The sequence below is a fragment of the Abramis brama genome (genome assembly GCF_963993115.1).
Source record: "Abramis brama genome assembly, chromosome: 2".
Classification (NCBI taxonomy): domain Eukaryota; kingdom Metazoa; phylum Chordata; class Actinopteri; order Cypriniformes; family Leuciscidae; genus Abramis; species Abramis brama.
The window spans coordinates 27,273,083-27,299,392 of NC_139964.1; the positions used below are offsets into that span (position 1 = coordinate 27,273,083).

General features: G+C 36.6%; 1 protein-coding gene across 4 annotated transcripts in view; it reads right to left on the minus strand.

The window, feature by feature from the left end:
- The window catches only part of inpp4b (inositol polyphosphate-4-phosphatase type II B), a 181,739-nt gene that overhangs the window by 97,275 nt on the left and 58,154 nt on the right, over positions 1-26,310 (minus strand). For all 4 annotated transcript variants that reach the window (XM_084093431.1, XM_084093430.1, XM_084093433.1 and 1 more), the window contains 3 exons: positions 12,628-12,736; positions 9,848-9,917; positions 535-682 (listed from right to left, as the gene is read on the minus strand). In XM_084093431.1, coding sequence (XP_083949557.1) covers positions 535-682; positions 9,848-9,917; positions 12,628-12,736 — 327 coding nt within the window. The remainder of the gene's footprint in view (positions 1-534; positions 683-9,847; positions 9,918-12,627; positions 12,737-26,310) is intronic.

The following is a 26,310-nucleotide window of genomic DNA, read 5'->3' on the forward strand; positions in this document are numbered from 1 at the left end:
TCAACCCGTTCTTCTAGGAGTGGGATCACCAGGGATCTTACGAGACAACGCATTCGCGACACTTCAGCCGCCATGTTGTTTGCAGTAGGACATTCATATGATTTACACATGCACTGCAAATGCTAAAAATGCCACTATTAAAATGCAAGTACAAGTTGTTCCTGTAGTTCAAGCATGACGCTAGAGATGCAAGGTCATACAGTAGGTTTGATTCTACTGAGCAAACAAAATGACGAAACATGCATCTTGAATACACTGTTGGTTAAAAGCATCTGGCACATGAATAAATCAAATTTTCAATATATTAATTTCACAGTAACACTTACAGTGTATTCATATTTACAGTGAAGGCGGCTCTTCACACAAGACACTGCACTGAACATCTAGAACAAACGTTTACAGTAGGCCTTTTAACTCCCAATATATCACCCAAGACTTATTCCTTTGGGTGTAAAACTCTTGGTGCCGCTTTAATGATCTTGCCTCCTTCACTGTCCTGTTTCCTAGCCGTCCTCTCATCGGTCTGAATTTTACCTGCAGGTGTCCTCCTGAATGTAGAGGGCGATGAGCTGCTTCGGGATGCTGAAGGACAGTGTGCACTCCGCCATCTGTTCCCGCACCAACATCCATTTACTGTCCACCGTCTGAAACCTGTACACCTTACACACCGCGTTCTTAAACACTGATGGAAAGAGAGAGAGAGAGAGAGAGAGAAACATCAGATGTATTTACATATGATCATTTTGGCAAAGTACAGTGAATAATGACTTCAATTTCAGCCTATTCCTTACATAAAGCCACTGTATGACTTCAGCTAAGCAGCTGGACAGAGAAAGTGGAGGAAAAACAGTAGGAGGCATGGAAGACAGGTAAAGCATTTTTACTTCCTAAAAATGTGTCCAAGTATGGAAAGCATTTTCTGCCAAATTTAAATAAATAAATTAAATGATTAAAATGAAAATTAAAACCAGATTAACGATTTCATTACAGAAAACTGTATGCAAAAAATGTGACAAAATTGAGAATGAAATTAAATTATTTCATTTTCACAGCATTATCCCTGTCAAATTGAAAAATAAAATGCAATTGGTGATTTCACATTTCATTTTCACTACAGTCTCGAGGCAAGACTGCCAATATTAAAATGAAAAGCCAAACGTGAAAAAGAAACTACAAATACAGTTTTTACAATGCTCTTTAGTAACGCTCACGCAATAATAGTGACACAATTCAAATACAAATGTAAATTTTCGTTTTCATTTTAATTCCTCTTTTATTTCACAGTTTTCATTTTCGTTTTCATTTTCAAAGACAACCTGCATGCAAATTCTATGTTAATAATGGGGTGTGGCTTATTCTAGTAACCCTTATTCTAGTATTCTAGTCTAGTAATTCTGTAAAGCGAAGTCGTCGACGTCCCGTGTGCATGAGTTGAATGTGTGAAACAAAATTATTTAAATGTGATTATATTGTAATCGAGACGACAAGATATGGCGAAATCTGTTAGTGAGCTTTTGCGGGAAGCTGCCGCAGCATTAGAACATGGAAACAACCAGCCTTATTATTTAATTATTTAAATAATTTCGTTTCACACATTCAACTCATGCACATGTCGACGACTTCGCTTTACAGAAGGCGTGTCTCTAGCGCCGTTACTAGAATAAGCCACACCCACTCATTAACATAGAATTTGCATGCAGGTTGTCTTTGAAAATGAAAAAGAAAATGAAAACTGTGAAATAAAAGAGGAATTAAAATGAAAACGAAAATTTACATTTGTATTTGAATTGTGTCACTATTATTGCGTGAGCGTTACTAAAGAGCATTGTAAAAACTGTATTTGTAGTTTCTTTTTCACGTTTGGCTTTTCATTTTAATATTGGCAGTCTTGCCTCGAGACTGAAGTGAAATGAAATGTGAAATCACCAATTGCATTTTATTTTTCAATTTGACAGGGATAATGCTGTGAAAATGAAATCATTTAATTTCATTCTCAATTGTGTCACATATTTTGCGTACTGTTTTCTGTGATGAAATCGTTAATCTGGTTTAAATTTTAATTTTAATAATTTTATTTATTTATTTAAATTTGGCAGAAAATGCCTTCCATATCCAAGGGGTAGTAAATAAATAATAAATAAAAGAGGGCCCAAGACTGAGCCTTGGGGAACACCAGTGGTAACTTGCGATGGCTTAGATCTGAAGTTTTTGAATTGTGCAAACTGATAATGCTCTTAGCAGAGATGAAGCAACAGTAAAATAAGTTGTTTCCTCTATAGCATGAAATCATGCTTCTCATCAACGCTTCGTTCCACAAGCGAGTCGACAGAGCAGGCCACACACCTGAGTGGAAATCTGCAAGTATCACACAAGCATTTATTCTACACTTTTCCTAATGCTAGAATTGCTTAAATGTTGACCATTTTTGATTGTCGTAGTTGAAGCATGAGATTCCTATAAAATACACAGGGGGGAAAAGTTAGAGTTAGAGCTTAAACAAGGGGTTTTGATGCATAATGCTGGTATATGCACTGGAAAAAAGTCTGACTTGCATAAAAAAAATGGCTAAACAGTGAGAAAAATAGAACTAACATAAAATGAACCTATATAGCTAATTTTAAACGAGTCTTTACTGCTGCCCCTGTATGTATCTATTAATTGCAATTATATGTTACGATGTTGAAATTTATTGCATTAACAATATTTTTAATTAACCTATTTTGGTAACACTTTACAATAAGGTACAATTTGTTAATGCATTAGCTAACATTAACTCACAATTAACAAAGCATTTTTTTAAAAGTATTTATTATTCTTTGTTAATAATAGTTAAAAAAAAAAATCTGATTGTTCATTGTTCAAGTTCACACTGCATTAATTAGAGTTAACAAACACAACTTTAGATTTAAAAATGTATTAGTAAACGTTGAAATTAGGCTTCATCTGCAGGTTCCATCTGCATTTTAATTCTGTTAGACCTTTCCTCTGCATTTTACACAATCTCTCACAGTACTCTCATTTCACAACTCTCTGCTCTTGGTAACTCTGAAACTGCCCTATCTTGGTTCACTTCCAACCTGTCAGCATTACATCTCTATCAGCCAGACTAAGTCGACTACTGCCCCTGTCTCACACGGTGTTCCCCAGGGTTCTGTTCTTGGACCTTTACTCTTCATAATCTACATGCTTTGACTAGGTAGCATTATCCGTCATCATGGCTTTAACTTCCATTGCTACGCAGATGACACCCAACTTTATGTCGGTTCTCAACGCAATGCTCCTTTCCCCACCAACTCCATATCGACTTGTATTGATGATATAAATGCTTGGATGACCAGTAATTTTCTATTTCAACTCAACACTGTTAATTTTCTCTCAACTCAACACTGATAAAACAGATATACTTCTTGTTGGTTCACCTCAAATTACATCCCGTTTCTGTGTTTCAATGTTATTATTGCTGAGGTCTTGGTTTGACCTTCCACCACTGTTAAACACCTGGGTATAATCTCTGATTCTTCTCTCTCCTTCCTTCATCACATTTCCTCACTAAGTCTGCCTTCTTTCACCTCCGTAATATCGCTCGCTTACGTCTGTTTTTAAATGGCAATGACGCTGAGACCCCAGTTCACACTTGACTACTGTAAATCTCTTTTCTCTGGCTTACCCAACACAACAATAAATAAGCTATATAATAGGGTCCTCACATATAAGAAGAAATCTTTCCACATTACTCACCTCAGTTTATGTTATCTACCTTAGTTTATCTGCAATGTTTCTTTGTCTGCTGTCATGTTTATTTGTTATGATATTGTAAAGTGACCTTGAGTTTGCAGAAAGCCACTATATAAAATAAACGTATTATTATAACTAATTTTAACAAAAGTTTCTTCATTATAAGAGAGAACAAAAAACCTAAAATTGTGACACCCATGAAGTGACATCTTTTGGACACTGTCTAAAGCAAATAATCTCACACCATTTCACAACCATGTTACACAAGTCTTCATAAGAAATATGATCAAACAGATATTTGTCTTCCATTTATGTAAAAAAAACACACTCACACTCACTCACACACACTCACACACACACACACACACACACACACACACACACACACACTCACACACACACACTCACACACACACACACACACACACAGATCATTTATAACTTTTTAACTAAAGAAAAATGTTGTATTAAAACAAACCAAAGGCTTTTGGACCCCACTGAAAATGTACATATATATATTTCCTTTTTCCTTAAAAAATATATTTTTGACCAACATAACATTGTGAGAGCTGTCTTTAATGGAAGCAGAAAGTACAGAAAGGTAGTTCACTGAGGATGTTGAGTGAAGACAGAGACAGATGGACGTGTGACCTCGAGAGGAGGAGAACTGAACGCAAACTCCCTCATCCAGCGCTGTGGAGGATTAACCTCTGACCTCTAATCCGACGGGCAATCGGATCGCAGCATCTTTGCCTGCTCAAGCTCTTAGGGAAATGACTTTGTGTTGCGTTAGTGTTGAAACACAGCGGATGTCCAGGGGTTGGGGTGACGGGGACAAATTTCATTAGTCAGTCTTTCAGAAGCAGCAGAGACTAACATATTTTGACAAGAAGCTGCGTGACTAACACAACAGCCATCCACAACGGCAATGACATTCAATACGGTTACAGCACCAGCAAATAAACACTGCAAAACATCAGATATGAAGATAACACCGAACACCCTGGACTTCTAGAGAGACCCGTGTGCCGTTCCCGGCATCGCATCCATCCATCACATCATAGCAGCTCATAAATAAAGAAATGACCTTCTACAGAGTTTGTTTCTCAGGGAACTTTCAGAGACTTTGGGTTTATTCACTCACAAATAAAGTGGCAAAACTATGTATTACAAACAAATGTACACTGACTACATTGAAATGGCATTAAAGCTGATGTCTTTGGCGATTTCCCCCAATACTGTTTATCCTGATGTGTTACCTGAGGTAATTAAGCTAATGAGCTGCTGGCAGTTAAGATAAGCAATCACACCGTTCAGCAATCAGACGCCGCACAATACACTCCATGATCCCAACAATACGCATGGCAATCCAAACGGAACTGAACAATTCTGCTTCCGATTCTACTTAACCATTCCTAAACGTTTCCAATACTGATTATTTAATTGTTCACCCACATAATTAGACCCAAGACTAAATAAAAATTAAAGGGGTGGTATAATGCCCTTTTCACAGAATGTAAAATAAGTATTTGATGTCCCCAGAGTGTGTATGTGAAGTTTTAGCTCAAAATATTAGCCCAGATATTTTTATATAACATATTAAAATTGTCACTTTTTGAGGGTGAGCAAAAATGCATCGTTTTTGTGTCTGTCCCTTTAAATGCAAATGAGCTGTTGCTACCGGCACAGGGGGCGGAGCTTCAAGAGCTTGTGTCCTTTTACCTCACACAGACATGCACTTAAAATTTCAACAACTTTTAGCCTTTTATGTTCAAACTGGAGTCAGACAATGATGGAGAGACTCAAGAAGAAGTGACAACATGTAGAATGCAACAGGACATTTCTGAATGTTTAGTTGATGAATTTATGTAGCTTATGTGTAGTTATCTTCTAGTCATTGATTAGCATATTCTGTCATGATAATCTATAAATCGTCTTCCGGGGGAGGGGTTTATAAACATTTTTAGGGTTAACAGTGATGTCACTAACCCGGGAGGAAGCTTGAGTAGTCCCTACCAGCCGTTTGTTTCAGTCCTTAAAGGGATACACAGGGGGGAAAAGTCTAACTCCAGTTAGAGCTTAAACAAGGGGTTTTGATGCATAATGCTGGTATATGCACTGGAAAAAAGTCTGACTTGCATAAAAAAATGGCTAAACAGTGAGAAAAATAGAACTAACATAAAATGAACCTATATAGCTAATTTTAAACGAGTCTTTACTGCTGCCCCTGTATGTATCTATTAATTGCAATTATATGTTACGATGTTGAAATTTATTGCATTAACAATATTTTTAATTAACCTATTTTGGTAACACTTTACAATAAGGTACAATTTGTTAATGCATTAGCTAACATTAACTCACAATTAACAAAGCATTTTTTTAAAAGTATTTATTATTCTTTGTTAATAATAGTTAAAAAAAAAAATCTGATTGTTCATTGTTCAAGTTCACACTGCATTAATTAGAGTTAACAAACACAACTTTAGATTTAAAAATGTATTAGTAAACGTTGAAATTAGGCTTCATCTGCAGGTTCCATCTGCATTTTAATTCTGTTAGACCTTTCCTCTGCATTTTACACAATCTCTCACAGTACTCTCATTTCACAACTCTCTGCTCTTGGTAACTCTGAAACTGCCCTATCTTGGTTCACTTCCAACCTGTCAGCATTACATCTCTATCAGCCAGACTAAGTCGACTACTGCCCCTGTCTCACACGGTGTTCCCCAGGGTTCTGTTCTTGGACCTTTACTCTTCATAATCTACATGCTTTGACTAGGTAGCATTATCCGTCATCATGGCTTTAACTTCCATTGCTACGCAGATGACACCCAACTTTATGTCGGTTCTCAACGCAATGCTCCTTTCCCCACCAACTCCATATCGACTTGTATTGATGATATAAATGCTTGGATGACCAGTAATTTTCTATTTCAACTCAACACTGTTAATTTTCTCTCAACTCAACACTGATAAAACAGATATACTTCTTGTTGGTTCACCTCAAATTACATGATCCCAACAATACGCATGGCAATCCAAACGGAACTGAACAATTCTGCTTCCGATTCTACTTAACCATTCCTAAACGTTTCCATTACTGATTATTTAATTGTTCACCCACATAATTAGACCCAAGACTAAATAAAAATTAAAGGGGTGGTATAATGCCCTTTTCACAGAATGTAAAATAAGTATTTGATGTCCCCAGAGTGTGTATGTGAAGTTTTAGCTCAAAATATTAGCCCAGATATTTTTATATAACATATTAAAATTGTCACTTTTTGAGGGTGAGCAAAAATGCATCGTTTTTGTGTCTGTCCCTTTAAATGCAAATGAGCTGTTGCTACCGGCACAGGGGGCGCTTGTGTCCTTTTACCTCACACAGACATGCACTTAAAATTTCAACAACTTTTAGCCTTTTATGTTCAAACTGGAGTCAGACAATGATGGAGAGACTCAAGAAGAAGTGACAACATGTAGAATGCAACAGGACATTTCTGAATGTTTAGTTGATGAATTTATGTAGCTTATGTGTAGTTATCTTCTAGTCATTGATTAGCATATTCTGTCATGATAATCTATAAATCGTCTTCCGGGGGAGGGGTTTATAAACATTTTTAGGGTTAACAGTGATGTCACTAACCCGGGAGGAAGCTTGTGTAGTCCCTACCAGCCGTTTGTTGCAGTCCTTAAAGGGATACTCCACTTTTTTTGGAAATAGGCTCATTTTACAACTCCCCCAGAGTTAAACAGTTGAGTTTTACCGTTTTCGAATCCATTCAGCCGAACTCCGGATCTGGCGGTACCACTTTTAGCATAGCTTAGCATAGATCATTGAATCAAGAAACTTTGCTGCCGTACCATGAGTCTAGCAGGCGTAATGATATGACGCAGCGCCTGAAAATAGGTCTAAAAGGTTAGACAAACTTAGTCCCGGTCACGTTGTAAGTTACCGAGCTGGGGACTATTTTCAGGCGCTGCGTCATATCATTACGCCTGCTGGACTCATGGTACGGCAGCAAAGTTTCTTGATTATTACGCAGGAATGAGAGTATAGTTCCTAGCCATATCAGCCTAGAAAATCTTTTCATTTTCCGTCGGTCTTAGTACACGATGTAACTGCAGAAGAGTCAAGTTTTAAATAGGAAAAATATCGAAACTCTTTGGTCATTTTTTTGAGAGAGATGCTAATGGTCCTGTCCGATTCAATGATCTATGCTAAGCTATGCTAAAGAATAGTACCGCCAGACCCGGAGTTCAGCTGAATGGATTCGAAAACGGTAAGACTCAACTGTTTTACTCTGGGGGAGTTGTAAAATGAGCCTATTTCCAAAAAAAGAGGAGCATCCCTTTAAAAAATGATTTCTTTAAAAGCAAATATCTCCCTTTGCTTTGAACTTTGAGCTTTGTAACTTTGCAGATGTTGTTTATGCTCAAACAGCAACATTACACACTATCTAAAGTTAGAAAAGTGAAATCATAATCAACCACCCCTTTAAAACGACACTATTTTTGATTGCATATTAGTCTTTATTAAAGCACCATTTATTCCAACTAAACTTCCCAAGGAAGTAGGAAACTAAGTAGGAAACTGGGCCTGAAAAAAGGGAGTCAACAAATGCTCAGTTAAAAAATAAAATAAAAATGGTGCTTCAGAAAATGTGTATGTTATGAGATGTTTTAGCTTCAATTACACAAATAAGGGTTCAACTTTCTAGGAATAAACACGGAAGAACGCAAGGTGAACTCAAATTACATCATGCTTTAGAAAGAGTAATAACCAACCTTAACCAAACCTAGGCAGTAATGAGATGAAACGGCAAGCAAAGGGAGATGTTTACTCCTGCCTCATCTCTCGAGTTGCAGGAGAGATTACAAACTGCTCAAATCCACCAAGACACAAAAGCCTACGAACTCAATATGAACTCATGAATTTCTCATCAGATTCTCTGAAGCCTGAATGATCTAAGCTGCAATCCACATTCATTTATAGCTCTATAGTTTGACTCCATTTCAACAACAGCCTCGTTTTGCAATTCTTTGTAACTCTTTGAAAGAAAGTGAAGAACTATAGACCTGAGCAATAAAATACTTCAATAGGAAGTATACATCATCTACCAGTGATAGTTTGGCTGGTTAGCATGACCCAGTTAACCGCTGATGGTAGATGGTTGCAAAAAGCTTCTCCATTCACAACGGATGGCCAGCTTTAAATACATTTTATTGACATAAATTGGAAATACTCCATTAAATTATACACTGCTCTTAAAAATAAAGGTCCTTTCCTGGATCAGTAGTTCCATGAAAAACCTTTAACATCTATTGAACCTGGAAAAAGGTTATCAAAATGTTATTAAAATGTTGGTTCTTTTAAGAACTGTTCACAAAAAGGTTCTTTAGGGAACCCAAAATGGTTCCTCTATGGCATCGCTGTGAAAACACAAAATAAACCTTGTTTTTAAGAATGTAAGCTCTAAAGTTTAGAGTCTGTAAAATGTTTTTGAACAAAGTCTCTTATGCCCACTAAGTCAGCATTTATTTGATCACAAATACAGATAATTTGTGAAATATTATTACAATTTAAAATAACTGTTTACTATGTGAAAATATTATAAAATATAATTTATCCCAGTGATCAAAGCTGAATTTTCAGCATCATTACTCCAGTCTTCAGTGTCACATGATCCTTCAGAAATCATTCTAGGTTGAAACATTTTTTTCAGGATTCTTTGATGAATATAAATTTCAAAAGAACAGCATTTATTTGAAATACATTATAAATGTCTTATTGTCACTTTTGAACAATTGAATGCGTCCTGGCTGAATAAAAGTATTAATTTCTTTAAAAATAAATAAATAAATTCACACGGACACTGTAGACTCTTAAAAAGTTGCTAGCAAAGAGTTTGGGATTATGTGTGTTTTTGTGATGCCATTAAGTGATTCAAAACAATCTGGCAACAAAACCGAGTTGCCATTACCACATACTTCCACTGAGTTGAATGGGAACGCTAGCAGATTACTCTCTAGTCTCTATCTTCAGTAATTATAACTATTAAACCACAAAAAGCCAAAACCACAAAATGTAAAGCATTTTTGAACTCACCAGAATTCATTATTGGTCCGTTATCCTTGTCATTAATGGTTCCATGCGACGACTCGTACACCAGCGTGCACTGTGGGAAAAAACAAGATTGTGCATTTGAGATTGAAGGTCATTTGTCACTGATTGTTGGATGTCAACATAATGACTACTACTCTAAATACGACCAACGACACCAGAGACTCTCGTGACTCTCTCTCCCCGTCTCATGAGCCGAACGAACAGTGACAAGCTGTCACCTGCACCACTGCTCAGATAATAGAGGAGTTCTCCAAGTGTCCCAGAGCGCCAATGTAAGCAATACAGGAGAGGAGAGACCATCACGAAAGCTCAAGACAAACACGATCCTCCATCAACATCACCCACAGCGCTTATGACCTAATCACTTGAAATGCACACCCTGCATCAGGGTTTAGTGTGATGACGGATGAGTCTTCACGTCTCATTAGGTCTCATGACCTTGGATGGGTCTTGTGAGAGTTTCCAGACTGTTCTTGGCATACAGTTTAAAAAAAACAACAACAAAAAACAAGAGTCGCGATCAGTCCATGTTTTATGAACAGTCATGTTCTGTGGCAGATCCTACTCAAATATACATCAGCCCTGACCCACATTCCCTCTTGAAGAACAAAGTGAATCACTTCTGAAGCCCACAGATCAAATAAAACCACAACGGCTTTGAGTCAATACATAGACAGACACATGTTACAGTAAAGCACAAAAAGCCCTTATTGTGCAATCAATTTTACAACTTCAATGAATATCTATCAGTCGTTGGGTCTTTCGGTCCGTCCATCCATCCATCCATCCATCCATCCATCCATCCATCTACCTGTCCATCCATCCATCATCCATCTACCTGTCCATCCATCCATCCATCCATCCATCCATCCATCTACCTGTCCATCCATCCATCCATCCAGACAATCTTAAGTAAAAAATTACTAGTATATTAATTTACATTAACTTCCCTATATTCAAATATAAATTCTGAATCTTGTTTGCTACCTCAATTCAAATTCAGGAATAGAACTGTAAATGATGAGGCATTCTCTATTTAAATCTTAAAGGGCTGGTTGATTATGATTTCAATTTTCTAACTTTAGTTAGTGTGTAATGTTGCTGTTTGAGCATAAACAACATCTGCAAAGTTACAACGCTCAAAGTTTAAAGCAAAGGGAGATATTTTTTTTTAGAAATTGTTTTTTAAGGACTACAACAAACGGCTGGTAGGGACTACAAGAGCTTCCTCCTGGGTTAGTGACATCACAAACCCTAACATTTACATAAACCCCGCCCCCCGGAACACGATTTATAGATTATCATGACAGAATATGCTAATCAGTGACTAGAAGATAATGACACATAAGCTACATAAATTCATCAACTAACCATTCAGAAATGTTGTCTACCTTTTGTCACTTCTTCTTGAGTCTCTCCATCTTTCTGACTCCGGTTTGAACATAAAAGGCTAAAAGTTTTTGAAATTTTCAGTGTGTGTGTGTGTGTGTGTGTGTGAGGTAATAGGAGCTGATAACACACTTGAAGCTCCGCCCTCTGTGCCGGAGCAGCAGCTCATTTACATTTAAAGGAACAGACACAAAAAGGTGCGTTTTTGCTCACCCTCAAAAAGTGACAACTTTAACATGTTATATAAAAATATCTGTGGGGTATTTTGAGCTAAAACTTCACATACACACTCTGAGGACATCAGAGATTTATTTTACATCTTGTGAAAAGGGCATTATACCACCCCTTTAATGCTGCACAGTCTAAATATCCTCCATTTCCTTTCTCATGTCCAACATCCATCTCCATAATTCTCACACCATTCTCCTTTTCTTCCCTACAGTATATTCTGTCTGTCTCCTTCATGCTGATTAATGAAGGTTAAAGGGTTTTGCTGATGGTCGTGTCAGTGCTAGTTATCGAGTTTAGAGGACATGAAGGGTGTCATGCTGTCTGTTAGCGTAGTAATGCTCAATTCTCCACGACAGCTGAAGACACACATATGGCCCATTTCCACATGCCCATCACATATGTCTAAAAATACTGAATAAAATATTCAACTAACAAGTTTAGAGGACGTGATCATATTGTTTTCTTTGATCAGAACAGCACAATTAAGCAAAACTGACGACATCATCCTACAGGAAGTGACATCGCCAATAGGTTAGGCTACTATTTATATATATAGATATATATATAGATATATATATATATTTATATATATATATATATATGTAAACCCTCATAAATGAACTGTAAACACTCTCCAAATGGATGCTTTACTTCTTCAGTCAACTGTGCAATTGGATTTCAGGGATGCCACACTCAATATTCACTCTGCTTTCCCTCTTTGACTGGAGACATGTCCTGGGAGGTTTTCTATTACCACCCCTTACAAACTGCATACACATACACAAAAGACAACACATAAGACAACTTCCCACAACACAAGCCACTTTTAATTTACTGTAGTTCAACTGCAGTCAAACAAATCTCTTGAAAACGTAGTTGGCATGTAGTAAACATGGTTAACGTAGTAACAAACAACATTGAAGCATTGCATTTAACTAAATATGTCACTTCAAAAACCGACTAAATTAAATCAGTAATCATTATTTGATCTGTGAATGGTGTGGCCACAATAAAAATGGCATATCTGTGTACATAAGGCTTATTTACTCTTTAAAAGCTAAACTGTGTTTTGAAAGCAGTTGAACTATACTGTTGTTGAGTTAGTAGCTAGTTTAAGACATTTACTGCCCAACTCCACTTACCTTCTGGTGCATGTCGGCGGTGATGTTGTCCACCTCACCATCCTCGATCTCACCCATCTTCAGCCGGCTCAGCACCACTGTGCCCACTGTCGCTGAATCATCTGCTGTCCTGAAACACAGCAACACAAGAGAAATGAGTCTCAGTTACATGTGTGTCAAGGGCTTCAAGCTAATGTGAACATGAATCACAGCGTCCAAATGTTTTCATGTTAAAGCCCCCCTGTAGTCAATACTTTCATTCCTTAAAACTCATCTTTGATCACCAAATGACACATTTAAATGTTTTTTCCGGTGAAAATAATTTCTTCATGCCTTAAAATAGTTTGAATGCAACTACAGCCTTGCTTCATTTAGTATACGCGGATTCATGAATATGCAAATGAGTCTCTTCCTCCACTCAATCACGAGTCCTGCCCTGCCCCCACATTGACGGGATTGGTTGATGTTTGTGACGTCAGAAACACCAGCGATTTCAAACCGTGTTTTTGAGACTGTCTTTGGTTCACTGCAGTTTTAAGGAGAAAATACTCAACAATGGTGTCGACTTATGAATTTACACATGGTTTGTCTTTTAAAGCAAATTAAAAACACCACACAGACAATGACATCAATCATCTTTAAAATAAAACATTTTAGATCAAAAAGTTAGTTAATTTCGAGTAATTATCTAGTCTTGTATATTACGTCCTTCATGGAATGTTTTTTTCTGTTGGATGTTCATCATTTATTAAAAACTACTACATGCTTAAAGGGTTAGTTCACCCAAAAATGAAAATTCTGTCAGTAATTACTCACCCTCATGTTGTTCCAACCCTGTAAGACTTTCGTTCATCTTCGGAACACAAATTAGGATGCTTTTGATTAAATCTGAGAGCTGGCTCACTCCTTCACAGGCTTCTATGTTATTGAACCTTGTCGGCCCAGAAAGTTAGTAAAGACAATGTTTAAAATAGTCCAAGAGACTCCAGTGGCTCAACCATAAGTTCATCAAGTGACGAGAATACTTTTTGTACGCAAAAAACAAACAAAAATAACGACTTTATTCAACTATTCATTTTCTTCTTTATGGGCCTCTGGCGTGAGTTCACGTAGTGTAACAGCGCAGCGCTTCTGGGTTGTACGTCACACGCATCACACACATGACCAGCGTCGGCCAATAGTGAGCCTACGTTCTGATGTACAACCCAGAAGCGCTGCGGGGTTGGAACAACATGAGGGTGAGTAATTACTGACAGAATTTTCATTTTTGGGTGAACTAACCCTTTAAGAACATTCAAAACGAACTTTCCCATAATGTTTGCAAAATGATAAAACAGAATTCGCATATTCGCGTGGTTTTTAAAACATTTAAAAAACTGGACTTTTTGAACGTTCAGAGAGCATTCAGAAATAACATTTTCATAACTTCATGTACGCAGCAAAACGTTGGGAGTTAGCAAAACGTTGGGAGTATGATTTCTAGACTAATCAGATTAAAAAATGTCATGTAAACGACTCAAGTAGGGTCACTGCAGCCTCACTAAGGTCCCTAAGCCAGTAGTTAATATCCTGAAGACATTAGCATTGATTAAGGAAGATTACTTGGATTCTCAGTAGTAACCGGACGCAGGTTTGGCACGAGCAGATCAAACCCCAGCTGTGGCTGTTCGCGTGCCAGCAGACTTGGATCGAGTCTGATATCTGAGGTTATGATTGACCTCAAATTAACTTTGAAGCTCGACTGAGTCATGGAGGAGAGAGAAAGACATCCAGTCAGCCTTTAGAGTTGCATTGGCAAATTACCCATCCATGAACATGACCTAGACAAATCTAATTGGCCCTGGGTCTCTTTATGACAACGGTAAATCAGAGAGCGCTGTTATGAGAAGAGCTAGCGGTGTATGCTAATAGATCTGAATGAGGCGCCGTTAGCAACACATTTTACTTCTGTAATGCGACACATTTCTGGATATTTAAAGATTGAAAGAAATGCAGGGACTTTTTATCCATTGGGGATTAATTGGAGAGCGACAAGTAGTCATTATAAAGCAAAAATGGAGCTTGATGGTTTGAGGGGTTAATAAAGTAGGAGGCATTCATGAGGTTAGTTGAAAAGGAAAGTCGTTTCAGAGGCAGTGCAAGTTATAACATCGTGGTACTATTTTTTACTAGCTTGTATTTCCATCTCAAAGTCAGCGTACGCAAGTTTATGCACTTAACACATGCCACAAGTTTAAAAGATGTTTGCACTTGCCACCCAATGTGAAATTTAAATGAGCAATATCAGATTATATATACACTGAAGGATGATTAAAAATGACAGTAAAGACATTTAAAATGTTACAAAAGATTTCTATTTCGAAAAAAAGTTGCTCTTTTGAACTTTCAATTCATCAAAAATTCAATTCTGCAAAAATTGTATCACGGTTTCCACAGAAATATGAAGCAGCACAACCATTCTAAACACTGATAATAATCAGAAATGTTTCTTGAGCAGCAAATCATCATATTAGAATGATTTTTGGAGTAATGATGCTGAAAATTCAGCTTTGATCACTGGAATAAATTACACTTTTTTTTACATCGGAACAGAAAAACTTGTTTTTGAATGCTACACACATATAGTGGATGTTTTTTTCAGTTACACCAGTAGGTGGTGACAAATGACCGTCTTCACAATTGAATCATTAATTCAACCTATTCGTTATCAAACACAGATTCACTGAAGAACGAAACAAGCGAGTCACTGCGTCCCAATGTCCATACTAAGCGGCGTTACGTCACGAAAGTGCGGACTTGTAGGAAGACCGCCAGTGTTTAGGGTGCCATTTGGGACAGGGCCACACACTTTAATGGCTAATATTACCCACAAACCATTGCGTTTTGGAGCTGGATTTGGTTCAGAACTACAAACACAAAAAGTGTTAAAAAACTACAAACATGACGGATGTGTGTAACCGACGGTTAAGTAGAGAGCTTTAGATAAAAGTGTTTGAGTGACGTATACACAATATTTATCCTGATATAAAAAAATATTTATTTAATGTTATCCGTGTTATATTTCACCTGCAACAACAATGTGAACTTTTATAAAGATCAGTTTGGTCATTAACTTTTACAAGCCTCATTATGCATTAATATGAGGAGAGTTTTCCACATGAAAGACCCACAACAGGAAGATCAGCATGCTTCTTTTCTCTCCAATACGGCAGGAAATTAAGTGAAATTAAATGTGGAGGATGTTAACTGAGACTAGATGATTGACAGGGCAATTTACGGCGACAGATGTGCGTAAACATGCAATTTTAAGACGTGATCGTTTCTCCCAAAGCTTGTCTACTCTTCTGCTACACACCCAAAAGTATGTACTTTTTCTGCACAAAAAGAGTACGTAATTTATGGCGTAGTACAAGTAGGCGAATTGGGACACAGCAAGTGTCTTTATGAGACACTGAATCATTCATTCAATTAATTTGCTCAAAACGCTGATTCATTCAGAAACTAAATGCCACCAGTGTGTTGATTGATGTTGCAACGGTTCTGATGTGAAAATATTGAAATTATTTTTGTTGAAAAAATTATGTAAAAAACAAACAAATATTGTAGCCTATCTAAAATGTAAGTTACTGAATATTAAAGTCTTGTTCATTGGACTGTATAAAATCAACATCACAAGATTGTACTGCTTCCTTGTTACTTTTAACTTCACAGAAACAGCCCAAGTCGTTGCACGCTTTAATGTGACATTTTCAATTTAATAATGGAGGCTTGAGCATCTTTTAAGTTATATACATGTATCATGTACCGAAGTCCTGCATGGTGTAAAAAAGGGCAAAGGAAAGCAGCAGTGGTGAGGATCATAAATCTTTTCCCATGCAGCATCAGAAGGCTTGAAGATTTATGATGCCTTTATACTGTGACACTATTTCCCACTGCGACTAACAGCACAGTCAATTAAGAGAGGTAGAATGAATATTTCTCTCGCAAAAATACATACAACATGTCTTTATTTTGAGCTAGAGGGCATCTCAAGTACACAGGGTGCTTTTCACACAGAGAGGATCTGATAGTGCTGCCACTCACAAAAGGACTGGAGAAGGCTGAATTTGTACATGATATTCAAGAGTCGTGAAGAGCTAAATGAAGAGTGACATTGAAAAGAAATACTTGAGTGGAATGCTTGAAAGCTTACTTCTTCACCAGTCGACACTCTTGGTCTGTGTCAACCATCTCCGTTACCACTGCCATTCAGTTTCTTGAATTAAGAATGCCATTTGCAATCTGCTGTCTTTGCTTAAGGTTACTGAGTCCAAAAGTTTCTTTTTTCTTTTTCTTTTTCTAAATAAAATAAAATAATTATAAAAATAAATTACATTTAAATACAAAATGTAAAAATTTAATTAAATACAAAGCTAAAAAAGAAAAATGATTAAAGTGCCCCTATTATGCTATTTTAAAGTTTCCTAATGTTGTTTTGGAGTCTCCTACAACAGGTTTACATGCATCGGTTTAATTTTCTCATAAAATACATTTGACATCATCACAACATTTTCAGTGATTCTCAAACGACTTGTCAGATGAATCAATCTCTCTAAATCCCTCCTTTCCATGAGCTACTCTGCTCTGATTGGCCAGACAGCTCAGTCTGTTGTGATTGGTTTACCGCGTACAGCGCGCGTCGAAAACAAAAACGCCCATTGCCATAACAACGTCAGCTGTCCTGAGGCTTCCTACACCGTAAACTAAAGACAGTACCGAACAATGACGTTGATTTTATCATATCGATGCGAGCGCGAGTCCGATGATGAAACACTGGAAGAACAAGTTATTCAACCCGAACCTCCATCGCAAGGACGACTCGAGCGAGAAGTTTCTCAGTGATACACTACTCAGTTTGAGGTACATTATGAGATGTTGTAACTGTAATTCCTCATCATTAGCATTAACAAGTGCATGTCCATCAACAAACCGATTATTTTACTTATAACGTTACTTATTTATTTACAGAGTATTTTTCTAATTTATTGCGGTGAACATGTGGAAACTGTATCAGTAACTGCATACGTTAGCCGAGCTCTAGTGTGAATGACTGATGTAACATAAACGTTGGTAAAACAAATCTTGCTCCATGCTTAATCTTTCCTCAAAGTCGTGAGAATGATAGACAATCTGCATTAATAGACACAGTTATAGGTAATAGTGGCCCACAGCTGATTAGCAGAAGTGTTTCAGTAAGACAGTGATAACGTGAGTTAGCCAGTTAGCAGGAGACCTACACAATATAAAACTCAAAACTAAGTATTTTGAACACCATCTTTCAAGAGCAAGCGGTTTGCGAATCCTGCATTGAACTCCGAGATTTGAGAAGTAGTCGTCAGTGAAATAAAGGGAACACAGCAAAAGTTTAGGATTATACTGCTGTGATATCATGGTAAAGATTAACTTTAACCACTGATTCTTCTCATGCTCGTCCTTGGGCAGTGAAAAAAAACTGGCTTTACCTTCACATTATAGAGCACAGCGTCTCCTCGACATGATGCTATCCAGTATCCACAGGAATCAGCTGAAGGTTTGAGGTTCAAGTTTTCCCTGGTGTCTGCGCGTGCAATAAGTGGGCGGGCAATATGCTAATGTTTCATCTTGACTAGGGCTGGGGTAAACGATTATTTATTAAACGATTAGTCGGGCGATTATTTTATCGATTAGTCGACTAATCTAACGACTAATTTGAATTAATTATCCTGTCTGTTATTCGCATATCTCTCGAACCGTTACTCCGATGGATTTCAAACTCGACAGCTGTCTGGGCACGAGTAAGTGCAGTGCCAAGTTTGACGATGTTTGGATGAGAAATGCAAAAGATATTGTTAAATATATCAGTAAAAGAAGCACTTAGAAGGTTGTGGTTTAAAAAATAAACATTCTGACATAAACACACTGTCAGCTACAATGTTTACTTCTGAATAATATAGTATAAACGTGATAAATCCATTTTGATTAATTTGAGTAAAAAATTTATTTTCTTTACCAAGAAAGTGGCAAGATGAAAACCACTATTTTCTGTTTCAAACTTTCACATAGCATCTTTAGGTTATAATAACATAAATAATTCAAATCCAGATTTTTTTTAAATGCAATTAATCCATTGAATCAATATAAAAGTTATTTTTCATATTGAAACTGTTGAAAATACACAACAAAGTAAGTTGATCCACATGACAGCCTCTGAACTCGGTCAATACTAATCTTATATTTAGCACGTACTGGACTAAACATAGGCTACATTCAATCAGCCATCGCTAAGAAATACCTTCTGAAATTTTTTGACGGCGATCAGCAGTAAAATGGTCCTGCTTGGTCCTACTCGGTTTTCGTTGACTGAGTACAAGAATTGAAAGTTTTTTAAAAGATCCCTTGGGGTTCACGTGTCAGCATTCGACATAAGTTTGACGCTGTCGTGTGAGAACAAGCAACAGTCGGCATTTCTCTTCCTCCCGCGTGCCTCATCTTGTTAATCTCCTCACGTAAATGATTAGATTTCGATGGCTTACGTTTCTTCCCTACGGCAGAATCCACCACAGGTTCATCAATGCCGTCAAATGTATTCATTTTTTTGTTTGTTTGTTGATCAAAAAGTGCAAAGTAGATCAGGAAAACTAGGATGCCGGGTGTATTCAAAGCGCCGCCGTTACTGTTTACAATGCGTGGAATGGTGCGCTGTGATTGGTTGAGCGGATTTATCACATTCTGCAGAGAAAGGAGACTGGCGTTTGTCGCGGTTTGGAAAGAAAGGGAGAAAACATGACAGAATAACACGGCGGGCGGTGTGTGTGTGGCGAGCTGTACCTCCGGGAATGGTACCAAAAAAAAAAAAAAAAAAAAATAAAGAAGCGTCGACGCAAAAAATATGACGTCGACGTAATTTTGACGCCGACGCAGCGACGTCATCGACGCACCGCTACAGCACTAGTCTTGACGTCACAACGAAGCGGCGTATGACTTGTTTGAAAAACGATTAATTTCATTGACTCAGAGTCGACTCTTACTTTTGAAAGACCATAACTTTATATACGGTGCACTTTCAGATTTAAAACTTTGCAGGATGTTTTCATTCACTTAGAGCTATGTTACACACTACATGAAAGGTCATTTTCAAAAATCCATAATAGTGGCCCTTTAAATATAAAGCTAAATTAAAACAAAATCAATAAAATACAAAAGTCAAATAAAAAAAATCTAATTAAACACAAAACTTAATTTAAAATAAAATAATTAAATATAAAGCTAAATGAAAAAAAAAAATACAAAACTAAATAAAAAATTAATAAAATAATAAAGTAAAATAAAATAGAAAATATACATGGATGTGCTGCTCAAGTCAGGCTCAAAATAAAATTGTTTAGAAAACCTAAATATACCTAATATACATTTACAGTACATAAAACAATACTGACATTCATTTGCATCCTTGGCTGAAAAAGTTTTAGCATAAATAAAATTCTGTTTATTAAAACCATCTCTGTTTTATACACATGTTGATAAAACTCATACAATCTTGAATCTTGGTATTTTTTTCTTGACTCATATATAAGACACTGTTGCTTTCACTTTCCCCCCCTCGCAAGTTCACTCAAAAACTGCTTGAATTCTTAGATGACTGAAACGATCCGACTCAAAAGAACGATTCATCCAGGAATCGGACATTGCTAGTCGACTCCTTTAGTAGTTGTGAAGCTCTGTCTGGTTCTGGCCCACAAGTCTCAGCCCACCTGCGGAGAAATCCTCCGATTTTTGACCTACATAACGATTTTTGACCTACATAAAAAGCTGGACGGCGCTATAAATAGCTGGCCAGTTTTATGATTGTCTCTATGAGTAATGCTGGCACAATTCTGGAGAGCGAATGAGCGAGAGCTGCTCTGGATCCGTGCAAATGAACGAGCTCTTTCTTCCCTCTGTTTTCCCCATGACTCAGCAGTAACTGCATTCGGATGGCCGTCTCAATCAGAGAGTCGACACTGAGAAAGCGGTAGAGATCGACTGAGCAGATGCTTGTACTAGGGGTGTAATTCTAAAATGCATCAATATGTATAGTGGATAGTGACAGTATATATTGTGTATAATTCACCCAAAATAAATATTTCTGTGTGAGAAAAAAGTTTTCACAGTTTTAGTGCCAGTACTACATTAAACTACTATATATAATGTTGAATATAATGAATAATAATGCAATTGGGGAATATTTGTGTGTCCTGATAATGCCAGATGTCTTATGTTACCAGTAAAAGCGGCCTACATTATTTTAAATATATCTAGTCAGCGACAGAGTGCAATGTTCGTCTAAAATAATTATGTATTTTCAGCTTCAGAATCATGAATATTGTTACTCTGGTGTCTCTATTGTCCTGTGCATTGGGTTTCCAGCACCAAGTCCAAGATATTCATTTACGCCCACAATGTAATAGCAAATGTAGCATTTTAATCAACAGCGCAGAGTATCGCAATAACATGGCATTGTGAGTTCAGTATCGTGATATCAAATCGTGACATGAGGGTATCGTTACACCCCTAAGCGGAACATATAAAATGAATCGAGTTGATTGTAAAATCATGCTGCATTTGCACGCTCGGGCGAGAGCTTTCTCTGTCCGCTCAGTATTATTCTGATGGATGCTGCTGAGCGCTGAGAAAGGTCATTCGGCACTTGATTTCCGAGGGCTTTTAAAATCTCAGCCTCAAACGAGGTCATGTTATGAAGACTCAGCGCTATAACTGTGTGTTACAGGCTCCATGTTTCATTCTAGAAACATGGAGATCTTTTAAAAAGGCTAGTTGAGAAATAGGTCAGTGTGTGTGTGTATGTGTGATCATTATTAGGGCGAATACGAAACCTGTCAAGGACACGTCTGGGTCATATTTAACTGTCAAATCAAAAGGAGGAATTATGAAGAAATTATGTGTTGAATTGTTTCCACAAAACCTAGTCTCATAAGAAAAAAAAATTAATGAGGTAAAAAAATATGAATCTTAATTCAATTGTAAAGTATTTATTCATGACAGTATTTGATGCACTACCTTTAATGTATAGAAAAAAAACGGGCAATACAACAATGATCTAAAACCAACATTATAAAGTGAAATGCTAGAACGTATGAGGAAAGGTTATTTAACCCTAAAACAATTGTAAAGTTAAGTTAACCCAAAAGTTGATAAGACATTTATTTAACAAGTAGGCCTATATTTAGTCTATTTTTACATTTAGATATTATTTACATGATAGATTGCATTACCACAAACCCACTATCATAATAATAAAAAAATTACCGGAGGAAAATAAATAAATAAATAAATAAATAAGAAATAAAATAAATATGAACATTTAATAACTAAATAAGTAAATAAACAAATACATGATTGAATAAATAATTTAATAAAACAAATAAATTAATAAATTAAATTAAATCATAACTAAATTGTAAAATATTTATAACTAATGATTTGAAGTAATGATGCACTGGTTTTATGTTTTAATTCATTGCACTACAGTAATGAGATTGAGAATAAGCTTTGATAAATAAATAAATTAAATTAAATCCTAATTGTGAAATATTTATAATTAATGACTTAAAGTAATAATGAAGCATTATGTTTTAATTCATCGCTTTGATAAATAAATAAAAAAATAAAAAAACAGGTTTAAATGGTCTTTGAAACAGACTTTTCTTTATACAGTATATAATTCCTTTCTTTTTGTGTTTAAATATTGAGGTGAAATGTGACCTGGACATGTTTTCATGAGATTCGCCCACTGATTGCCAAAATGAAATGTATCAACTTGTTGATTCAGGTAAACATTTAGAGATTAAACTCCCCCAGCAATAAAATCTGTTCTCTTTGAGGCTCTTATGTCGCACGGCTTCTACCGAGGCTTGTGAATCGAGGCTCTGTGTTTGGTGCAGTCTTTCATTTCCATAAAGGTTCATTATGTACGCCCTGCTTGTGGTTGTGAGTCAATTTGCAAAGGCATTTTGTGAGGCAAGCTCCAATCAATGGCAATCGAATGAGAGAGCCAGTCACTGGAGCAGAAAACAGGAAGCCAGTCATTGACCTCATCACAATCCAGTGCAGTAATTGTGCTCTATTATCAGCTAGATTCGCACGTTCCCTGTGCCTGCTAATTCTGTTATATTCAGTTATTTCGTTATGACACTTTTTCTTACATTTTCTCAATTTTGTTGGGCAAATCTGTGGAAAAATCTGTAGAATCCAAGCAGAGAGTGATTCAGTCTTATTGGTAGCTGAAAACTACAAAATATTTATATTAAATATTTTAAAATATTCAAAAGGGTCGAGTGCTTCTAGAGATGTGAAATGTCTGACAGGCCCCTTCAAAATAATTAAAATGATAATTGGTTTGACCCTCATACTTTTGCTTTTCTGCTTGAGCAGTTCAGAGTTCAACATTTAAAAAAATTAATAGTTTTTGCATTTCTATGTTCAAACATTTGAGAATAAATATGATTGGTATGATAATTAAAAAAACCTATCAGTAGATAATCTTAAAATAGTGATATAAATGTAATTGGTGTGATATATAAAAAATAAATAATTTAAAATATAGAATCAAATATAAAAATAACAAACTATAAAAATAGCAGTCGATAACTTTAAAATAATAATATTAACATAATTTGTGTAGTATATTATAATAATGTAAAATAAAATATAAAAATGGTAATATAAAACATTTCAGTTGATAATCTTAAAATAATAATATTAATATGAATGGTGATGTATAATAAAATAAATAAATAAATAAATAACTATATAAAATGGAAAATTAAAATAAAATACTAGCTGATAACCTTAAAATAATAATATTTATATAAATGCTGTGATACATAAAAAAAAAAAACATAATACTAATATAAAATAAAATGTAAAAAATGCAAACAAAAATCAGTCAACAACATTAAAATAATATTAATATAACTGGTATTATATAATAAAACAAATAATAATATACAATTTTGAATAAAATAATATTCAAAAATGTTTGATAACCATTTCATACATACAGTTGTTAGTAGGTCGAGTGTGAATAGGACCGCAGTCAAAATGCTCACAAATCAGATCCCACAGTTTGCTGGCTTTAGGAATTATATCATTGCCGGAAATGTTTTGTCGCTATACCTGAACAAAGCGATCACAATTTCAAAAGTGTTTCAGTGGTGGAGTGTACAGTAAATAATAACAGCTCAAAAAGCCTATTGGTAGTCGGCACATCACTTATTAATTTGCATAAGGTGTAAGTGGCCACGCCCACATCACCATCAGTGACTTTGAAACATCACTGACAACCCCTGACTCATCACTGCATGTTTCTGCAGTTCCCTTGAGAAAAGACATGTTTCTCTTCACAGTTTGTCAGCGCTGTGGAAAATGTGTTTTCACAAGTTACTTATTCCAACAGCTCAGCAAGTTCACAATAGACTCGGCAGACAAGCTCCCTCAGACCACACGAAAACATCTAAAAAGTCCATTACAAAGCTAAAAAACATCAAAATCTCACCCAAACCTGAGACCACCAGCACTACACCCCTGCTCGGCTCTTAGGATGCAAAAAAAAACCCAGCTCACCTTCACAGCTGAAGGTCCTGCCCTGTGGTCGTGAATGTGAAAGTATCTCAGGCCAGTCAAAATGTCAAGCTTCCTGCAGAGCAATGTGAGCAAAAGGCAGCAGAGACTATAAATACCCTGTTGTGTGGGGCTGGACGGAAACAGCTAAAAGGTAAGCTCTCCATCTTAAAAATAAGGCTCGAGACGCTCAGGTCGGGGACATAGAGTTTAGAAACTCTAAAAGGCTTTAGTGTCTGTGAAGAACGCCTCAAACCAAAAGCATTAATATTTCACACCTCACCCACACATACATAATGAAGCATTCAGGACACTCGGGTGATGGAAAGACTACTACTCCTCCTACTAAAGAAATGTTTGTCAGTCGTTCTCAGTTATGTATAAGCTGTCCGAAACATATATCGAATAATTGTATAACTGTCGTACTGTATCGTATCATATCTCATGTTAACCAGACTTTCAAACAAATTAACAGTAGCTAGATTGTTTTTGCACAATCGTCTAGTACTGTCTGTCGTTAAAACCATAAGAAATAAATAAGGGATCTGCTTCAAACAGGGTACGAAACTTTCAGAAACTTTATGTAATTATAATACTTATTTATACGATCCTTAGGTAACAAAAAATATGTTCTAAGAATGTTTTGCTAACAAGAATGTTCTTGATGTTCAACAAAAACAAGTGGAAAGCGCGGGCGCGCCGCTGTCTCCTTTCACGCTTGCTCTCCCGTGGCGTCTGTCATTGCTATGCAACCATGAACTGCGCTCTCCATGATGACAAGGAAGTATCAGCAAAAGATTAATTGATTTCTAGCCCTTGCATTAGCTTTACTACTAGATATATTTATGGAGATGAAAAATAATAAGGCGCCCTGTACAGCTATGATCAGCTGTTCGGCCGAGCATTCAATGTTGTTACGCTGCAAGCTGATCAGTTGGTTTGTTGCTGCCGCGCTCTATCACTCGCACACCGTAAAGACCAAATTGTTTTTTAATGCTTCAATTTCGTGATTAAAATGGCATAATTTGTAAGCAGATAATTTCTTCACAAACAGCTCATTATGACTCAATGTTAGAATGGTGCACCTACACTCGATAGTGTGAATAAGATCAGCGCATTGACAGCGTGAAACATATGATCTGTCTACGGCCAGGACTCAGCGGAAGACAGAGAATGCCGGTCCAGCGCTGATTGAGGAATTCAATTCGAAAATAAAAGACAGTTTGACAACTTTTTTCTCGCATCTGTGAATTTATTTTTTAATCATTTGTTCTGAGATTAAGCGAATATATTTGTGCGGGAATTTCTCGCACTATAAAAGCTAACCTTGCGGGAATGGTTTAAATTATGCGCAATCCCCACATTCCCGCACCGAAATTCAAGCCCTGAAATGGCAGCGGGATGTGTAACTCTAGCAAATGGCGCATATGTCATATAAAGTTTGGCAAGGCCAAACAGCGTTATCCATGTTGTTGCGATTGCATCGCCAGAGCAAGCTAATAGTGAAACTGATAGCGTTTTTAATTTAATTACAATATGAGGACTGACGGTAGGCTATAAAAATCAGCGTTTCTGTGTAGGTGAAGACAACCATCTTGACAGCAGCAATCAAAGCATCGCTAATTACGGTAGACCTTAATTTGAGATAGTAAATTTGTTCCTAATCAAAGGGAACACTCAACCACAGAACAACTGGGTGAGTTTTGTATTGGCTTATTGGATACAGTAAATGAAGACTGTCAACTTCTTTTCAATACTATTTCATCACCCAAAACACTCCCACTCTTTGCTGTATATAACCAATTATTTCAAAACCAACAACCAAGCCACATAAACAATGCCATTGGCACTAGTCTACATTGCAGACATGTCTCTTACATAACTTTTCATCTTTTTGCACAATCTTGAGTACTATTGTTGAAATTCTCAGATCAAGCAAACTTCAACGCACCCTTATCCACTACCTGCTAACGTTAGTGAACCGCACCCGAGCAAGCACACTTTGCAGTTCCTCCAGAAATGCATTTTTCTAGTTATATTTCCTCCTCAAATTAACCCTCTAGGCGC